This window comes from Triticum dicoccoides, chromosome 6A (assembly GCF_002162155.2).
Source record: "Triticum dicoccoides isolate Atlit2015 ecotype Zavitan chromosome 6A, WEW_v2.0, whole genome shotgun sequence".
Classification (NCBI taxonomy): Eukaryota; Viridiplantae; Streptophyta; class Magnoliopsida; order Poales; family Poaceae; genus Triticum; species Triticum dicoccoides.
This window is the reverse complement of record NC_041390.1, coordinates 133497545-133505501: the sequence shown is the minus strand read 5'-3', so window position 1 is coordinate 133505501 and position 7957 is coordinate 133497545. Positions and strand designations below refer to the sequence as shown.

The window sequence follows — 7957 nt, the reverse complement described above, 5'->3', positions numbered from 1 at the left end:
GCCAGCTGGCTGGGCCGCACAGTGGAGGAGCCCAGGTAAGCTCCTCCTGTTATATATTTTCCTTTTTTTTAATTTCTGACATTTGTTTTGATTTAAATAATATATTAAATCATTTATTTAACTTATGCCAATTTTTGCAGGAGCTATTTATATTATTTCAGAGCTCTTTTATAATTGGCATAATATTTGGGCATATATTAATATATATAATTAATATATTTCCAATGCAAATATTTATGCATTAATTCCAAATGCCCAAAATAAATGTCCATGAGCCACTAAAAATATTGGTTTGATTTTTATCTCTGTCCAATATTTTCAGAGAGCAACATGAGCATTTTCTTGGACCCTTTTGGAGAAATTTTTATTTGGGTCATTTTCAAAATGGTTCTGAGGGTTTCACAGATCCCCATTTCAAGTTTCTGATGAAAGAGTAAACATGATGCAACACTCTAATGCATGACTAGCTAGGGTGTGACACAACATGAACTAAATGTCCCGTCAAAGCCAAAGAACTTATCCTGAAATTTCCTGGAAGTTCCAACCATCGTTGACTATGACAACAGTCGGTCACGACTATTAAGACCCTCGCGACTATGTCAGGCAGTAAGCTCTGCTCTCACGCGACCTCTACTCTAATCAAAAGACTGAAGGCCCCTACAAGGAAGATGAAAAAGGCGTAACTTGCACCCATGATGGTTATCACTTACAGACTATACAAAACTAAGTTATTGTGACAATGGTATTCTTACATCCTTATAACAACATCCAGAAATGACACTAAGTAGCACAAAATCAGAACACCGTATTTGGTTTGAAGCATTTGATTAACTAACCAGATTTTGCAAAGCTCGGTTTATACTAGCTCTGTGGTTCATTTTCTTACCAAAGCACGGACAAACGAATGGAAAATAATTTGATGACGGAAGTTTGGTAGTGATCATTCAAAAAGGAAAAGAGAAACAACATTATCAAGAGAGACATTTTGTACCCAATGCTTTGCTGGGAATTCAACAGGCCCTCGAGAAGTCAAGATCAATCATCCAGACTTCGCACGGAACACGTTCAAAACTATCAAAAGAGGTTACTGAGGTGATAGATCGCTACAGAGTTGGTTTTGGTCCGTTCCAACTCGGTGCGAAAACCATCGCCGTGCTAGTTATGCCCGAGGTATGATCCCAGATGGTCGAATTTCACACAGATTCAGAATGCTTGTGGAATCACCAATTAGGGGTTCTTAACATTGCAGTTATCACTTCTCATAGTTGTTTCATATGGATCTGAACAAATTTTATGGATTTCGTTATGTCTCACATTCAAGAAAGCCTCTTGAATTTGTTTCATACATATAGCAAGCTCAAAAGCATGCAACATATTTATATTTGAAATTATTGGGCGAATCAGTCAAGACGCCGGAGAAGATATTCGACTTCAACATCCTTCGTTAAAGGAATTACCCACATATCATATAGCTTAGAAAGCAATTTTGGATCAACTTTACAGTGACTGTCACAGGCATCACCATCTTGCTTGCCTACACTGTCCTCCAGAGTGACATTCTGTCCAAATATCCTTGCCTTCTTCTCTACTCTCTTCTTGACCTTTTCTTCAACAGCCGTGAACGTTAGTAAGTTCATCAGAGCATTAGTGTCCTGCATTGAGCAGCAAGACAAAGGAACTTAAAGGCTTGATTCAGACTAGCAGTTCCTATCAGGCTATCACAAATGCTAATGCATGCTGGAGCTTAACATGGAAAGCACTTCAATGAAATAGGAATAGAGGCCTGTATGCAACGGTGCACCATAGACAACACACTCGGCAGTTATTGTTCAAACTTGAAATGTTAAGGTGCATGAATATATAAATAAGCGAACAAATTTTATGAAAAATGCAATAAAAATCTAGTAAGTCTATATAAGAGGTGGAAGATAATTTGGGGAAGCAGAGTATAAGGTGCTAACTAAATTAACCATGATATAAGAGGTGAAAGATAATTTGAGGAAGTAAAGTGTAAGATGCCAACTAAAATAACCTTAGCACGTATTGGTGGGCTATAATCTTGAGGCGCGTCTTTGAATTTCACCTCAGCAACATATTTGCCACAATGAATTCTTCTTGAGAGAGCCTACAAGCAAATAAATCAACGCATTTCACTGATCTCAAAGTAATTATCAGTAAACTAAAATGCTTTTTTGCAAATATATCTATAAACTAAAAACAAAAATTCTGATAGTAGCAATTATATGTACATTTAAAAGAAATGTTTGTGTACAACATGTACCTGCAGACATGCAAAATCTAATGCAACTGTTTCTGCATAGTTGCCATCATCGCCATCCGCAGTGAATAATGGTAGCAATTCATTGAAATACATCTTCCATATTGCATCATTCACACAGACCAATGAAGCAAAAGGGTGCAAAACCTACGAAGAAAACAAATAATAACTCAGAATCCCAGCGATAGTTAGTCATCACTCTTCAGTTCCTGATATTATATATATTTTTTGAAGTGCTGATATTATAATATTAAAGCCCAGTATTCACCTTTGGGCGACCTTTGGTAGGAAAGACAGGTGGTGGAAGATCTTGAGAGAAGAATGGAACATCTTCTGGCTTTTGATAGTGTCCAGCCTATGATATCTTACAGATGTAATTAGATCACGCATACAGATCTCGACAATGACAATTAGTAGTATATCACACAATAAGTTAACTATATGTTCAGTTGAAGTTTGAATGTTTCATAGGATGTCGTGGATAGGATACGAACATAAGCTATGAAGTCCTAAAATATTTCCCTATCTTATTTTTTCTGGTAATTATTTCCCTGACTAATAAAGCATCAACAAAGCAATCATCAATCAAATTGGCTATCTGCTCATACGAACTGGTCAGACTTCAGGTTCCTTGTTTGACCTTTGGAACAGGAGGTAATCTGGACAGTTAGCTAACCCTACATAAGCAAGATTTGACCCTCGGAATATGACACAAGCAGATGATACACGACCTGCACACCCAAAGGATCAAGTCAAGTGTGGCCACTACGATCTGTGTGACTGTTTCAAAGAGTACACTGCCATCACACTGATGATGACAAAGATGACTAACAAGTGATGAATGAAAGAAAAGGCCGTTAATTCCATCATATTATCCATGGATGGCTGTGTATTGAAGTGCTAGTGTGCTGCCTACATAGGCGAACGTTTCGCAAGGCCAAATTAGCCATGAAGAGTTTCCCCTGGAAATGCCAGAACTCCACATGCCTATGCAAGCTCATCGTGGCTGCACTACGATATGGTCAAAGCGGATGGAGCAGAGCAGCCACATCAAAAACCTGAACCTGCTACAGTAACATGAAAGCCCAATCTAAACTGATCCGCGCGACTTCCGGCCACCCTCGTCCGAACAACTGAGTTAATCTGTGGATCCTCGGTGGGAAGTCAAGAAGGAACCAGGCTTGCCTTGGCGTGCAGGACCTCGGCTTCCCGAACGAAGAACTCGGCAAGGGAGCCGGCGGCGGCGGCGGCGGCCGAGTAGGCCGGCGTGTTGCGCGGGCGTTTGGCCCGCTCGATGAGCGCGAAGACGATGGAGTCCTCCTCGCGGATCAGCTGGTCGCGCACCGCGGCCAGCCTCAGCTGCTCGCCGCCCCCCGCGTCCATTGCTCTGCGCCTCGTCGGGTGTGGGGAAAGTGGAAGGCGCGCGTAGGAAGCTCGTCGCGTCGTGGTCAAGTGGCTTTGAAGATGTGCGAATTGCCGACGCTTATTTGACCATAGAACCAGGAAAAAACTAACGTCCAAACATGTGGCATCTTCACATCGTCTATACCTCTTTTTTATCACTTATTTTATCACATGTAAATAGATGACATTAGCAGGATTTTTTTATTTCCGACTTAAAAATATTTTATCTCCTAATTAAAAAATCAAATTAAAAATCCGTTTTCACCATTAAATCCGTCTTGACGAGATCTTCAAAACTAGACCCCATGTTGATATATTTCGATTATTTTTTTTACTCAAAAGTTGTCATGATGTTTACACTGTACTTGGCATAGTGCTTAAACTAAAGTTGCCATGTGGCAATTTCAGTTTATAGAGCATGGCAATTTTAGTATTTTGATAATGACAACTTCAGTACTTTGATCATGAAAAATATTTTTTGTATGAACCATGGCAATTTTAAGTGCATGTATCATGGCAATTTTAGTTAATGATTCATAACAATTCTAGTTTCTTAATTCCCCGTTTTATAAATGTCAAAATTTACTTTTAAATGTAGAAGAAAATAGCTAAAACATATCATGGCAACTTCAGTGTAAACACCATGACAATTCATGTGCAATAGACATGGCAACTTTTAACCCAAAAAAATTCGTCGAAATATATTGATATACCGAAAAAGGCTTTCGCCCCGCTTTATATTATAAAGCAAATGCCCAAGCCAACAACCAACAAGGTTCAAGCACACAAACACACACACACGCGCAAGATCCAGACATATAAGTAGTGGAGGGTTAATGCTGAGGGCACAGCTCAACAAGCCCTAAAAAACAAAAAGGCACATGCGCCGGGAGTGACACAACATCTAGTCGGGCTCGGGGGTGGCGGGGGGAGCGGGGGCGCCAAGCGGAAGGCCATCGATCGAAGATCGGCGAGGAGGGTGTTGATGACGTCCCGGTCCTGAGGGCGGCTAAGCTGCCGCCAGAGCTGCAAGTAACCACACATTTTAAAAATGGAGTCAGTAGCATGCCGAAGAGGCACCTTCTGTATGACAAGCTTATTGCGAACAGTCCACAACGTCTAGGCAAGGACCCCCACGCACAGCCATCTAATATGCCTGTAGCGAGGGGGTGAGGTCTGAATTTCCGCAAGCAGGTCAGGGAAGTTGGTGTTGCACCACTGGCCCCCAACCGTTTCACGAAAATAGGACCAGAGGAACTGTGCCGTGTAGCACGAGAAGAAGATGTGGTTGGCATCCTCTACCGTGCCGCACATGGGGCACATCCCATCTCCAGGTCCATGACGCTTAAGGACCTCAACTCCGGACGGGAGGCGGCCGCGGATCCATTGCCACAGGAAGATCCTAATCTTCAGGGGCAGGCGGATGTCCCAAATCAAACTAAAGGGCTCGGGGGCCGTCGATGGGGCGATAGCCGCGTAGAGAGATTTGGTGGAGAAACAGCCGGAGGGTTCCAGTCGCCAAGAGATGACGTCCGGGGAGTCAGCAACGTCTATAGGAAGGAGTGCGATGTCCTGGAGGAGGGCATCCCAAGCCGCAACCTCAAGGGGGCCAAAGGGGCGGCGGAAAGCGAGACGCCCTAAGTCAACAAGGGCCGTCTCGACAGAGACCCGAGGGTCAACAACGATGTCAAAGAGAACTGGGAAGCGCGTGGCTAGGGGGGTGTCGCCAAGCCACCTATCAAGCCAGAACAGGGTCGAGGACCCAGTACCCACCGAAATGGATGTGCCAATGCGCAGAACAGGCAGCGGCTGGACGACGGCCTGCCAAAACTGGGAGCCGCCTCAGCGCTGACAAAATGCGAGAGGCCTCGCACGCAGGTACTTGTTCTGGATGATAGTAAGCCAGAGACCTCCATCTCCATTAGCAATGCGCCAGAGCCAACGAGTCAGGAGGGCAATGTTCATGCGCCGGGAGGACAAAATCCCAAGACCGCCCTGGTCCTTGGGTTTGCATACATCTGGCCAGCTGACCATGTGGTACTTCTGCTTACCCCCTCCCCAGCCCAGAAGAATCTGGATTGGTATTTGGCGATCTCCTGGTGCAGGGTTTCATGTAGGCTATAAAAGCTCATGAGGAACCAAAGGAGGCTAGCAAGCGAAGAGTTGATAAGGATCACGCGAGCAGCCTTCGACAGCCAGCGCCCTTTCCAGGGCTCAACGCGATGTTGCATACGGGTCACCGTGGGGCGAAGATCAGCCACGGTGAGGCGTGAGTCACTAATGGGGATCCCCAGATAGGTCGTGGGGAAAGAACCCAACCGATAGTTTAGTCGGTCAGCAATAGCCTGTGTTTCCTCCAAGGGGTACCCAAGGACCATCACTTCGCTCTTATCAAAGTTGATGGTTAGGCCCGACATTTGTTGGAAGCACAGGAGGAGGAACTTCAAGTTAGTGATATCTAGGGCGGATCCCTCGACCATTATAATGGTATCATCCGCATATTGAAGGAGGGAGACCCCTCCCCCTCCGACTAGGTGGGGGACTAAACCGCGGATATGACCAGCAGCCTTGGCCTTATCCAAGATGGATGCCAGGGCATCGACCACCATGTTGAACAAGAACGGTGAGAAGGGGTCACCTTGACGGACCCCACAAAGGGTGGGGAAGTAGGGCCCAATGTCACCGTTGATGTTCACCGTGGTCCGGCCACAAGAGACAAGCTGCATGACGCGGGTCACCCAACGGTGGTCGAAGCCCTTGCGAAGCAACACTTCACGCAGGAATGGCCAGTGTACCGTGTCGTAGGCTTTGTGAAAGTCTAGCTTTAGGAAGACCGCGCGAAGGCGTTTTAGACGGACCTCGTGGAGGACCTCGTGGAATACTAACACTCCATCGAGAATAAATCGGCCTTGTATGAAGGCGGATTGGTTCAGATGGGTAATCGTGTCAGCGAGGAGGGTCACCCTATTGGCTTACCCTTTGGCCAAGATCCGGAAAATCACATTAATCACTGTGATTGGGCGGAACTGGCGGATGTCCGAGGCGCCCGGGACCTTGGGGATGAGGGTCACAATCCCGTAATTGAGGCGCCCAAGGTCCATGGAGCCCGAATAAAATTCTTCGAACAGAGCTACGACCTCCGGCTTGATGGTAGGCCAGAACGTTTTAAAGAACGTCACAGGCAGGCCATCAGGACCCGCGGCCGAGGAGGGGTTCATCCCCTTAATGGCTGCGAGGACCTCGTCCTCGTCAAAAGGGGCAACTAATGCCGCATTGGCCTCTGCCGAGACCAATTGCGCACCCGACCAAATGTCGGGGGCGAGACTAGCCCCACCCCATGGGGTGGGAGTAAATAGGGCTTTATATAAGCCGTCTACGTGGGTACGGATGGCCGAGCGGAGAACGATCGGCGTGTCTCCATCCCAAAGGCAGTGGATGGAATTGCGACGACGCCGGCCGTTCGCCACTGCCTGAAAATAGGCGGTGTTGGCATCTCCCTGAAGTACCCACCTCTGGGTACCACGTAGGCGCCAGTAGGCCTCTTCATCTGTGTAAATGGTGGAGAGTTGGTCTTCCAGATCGTATCGCAACATCCACTCATCAGGGGAGATCCCGGTCGAGTCGGCGCGGGTGTCCAGGGCTTGGATAGCCATCAGGAGGGCCTTTTTGCGCTCTCTAAGGTCTCGGCCCAGGTTGGCCCCCCAACCCTTCATGAATTGGCGGGCTAGTTTGGTGCAGAAGTGCCACGAGTCGACAGCGGACATGGAGCGATGGGGAGCAGAGCGAGCAAAAATCCAGCGAGCGACGACAGCCTCCCGGAAGTCGGCCTGATTGAGCCAGAAGGGCTCGAACCAGAATCGCGGCGGGGTGGAGGGCCGCTCGTCGGCGGTGGAGAGGAGGAGGGGGACATGGTCAGACCCGATCCGGGTGACAACCCGGAGCAATGCCAGGGGCAGCGTAATTCCCATTCAGGGGAAACTAGGACACGATCCAGGACGAATTGTGTCGGGACAATCTGCCGGTTCGTCCAGGTGAACCTCGCACCCGTCCGATCAAGTTCGCGGAGCCCCAGCTCCGCAATCCAATTGTTGAATAATTGCATCCGGGGGAAGTTAATCCGATCATTATTCTTCTCATCCGGGGATCGGATGAGATTAAAGTCTCCGCCCACGAGAACTGGGAGGAGGGAGTTAGAGATCTTCAGATGCAGCTCTGCTAGGAAGGCCGGGGAGCGGCGGTGGTCCGCCGGTCCGTACACAATAATGACCTCCCATT

General features: G+C 47.1%; 1 protein-coding gene across 1 annotated transcript; it reads right to left on the bottom strand.

Annotated features, from left to right (window-relative positions):
• Nucleotides 1–1275: 1275 nt before the first annotated feature.
• On the bottom strand, nucleotides 1276–3724 carry LOC119316260 (chorismate mutase 2, cytosolic-like). Its single transcript, XM_037590568.1, has 5 exons — nucleotides 3464–3724; nucleotides 2547–2633; nucleotides 2282–2425; nucleotides 2033–2125; nucleotides 1276–1652 (listed from the first exon to the last, which is right to left on the bottom strand). The coding sequence occupies exons 1-5, from the start codon at nucleotides 3659–3661 to the stop codon at nucleotides 1401–1403; spliced, it is 774 nt and encodes a 257-aa protein (XP_037446465.1). The 5' UTR covers nucleotides 3662–3724; the 3' UTR covers nucleotides 1276–1400.
• Between the last annotated feature and the right edge of the window lie 4233 nt (nucleotides 3725–7957).

Bases quoted from the DNA above. Each gene is read 5' to 3' on its own strand.
- LOC119316260 (XM_037590568.1), bottom strand. From the start codon at position 3,661: ATGGACGCGGGGGGCGGCGAGCAGCTGAGGCTGGCCGCGGTGCGCGAC. The intron at 2,126-2,281 runs GTACATGTTGTA...ATTTGCTTGTAG, and splicing joins TAGATTTTGCATGTCTGCAG to GCTCTCTCAAGAAGAATTCA. The intron at 1,653-2,032 runs GTTATTTTAGTT...TGCTCAATGCAG, and splicing joins GCCCACCAATACGTGCTAAG to GACACTAATGCTCTGATGAA.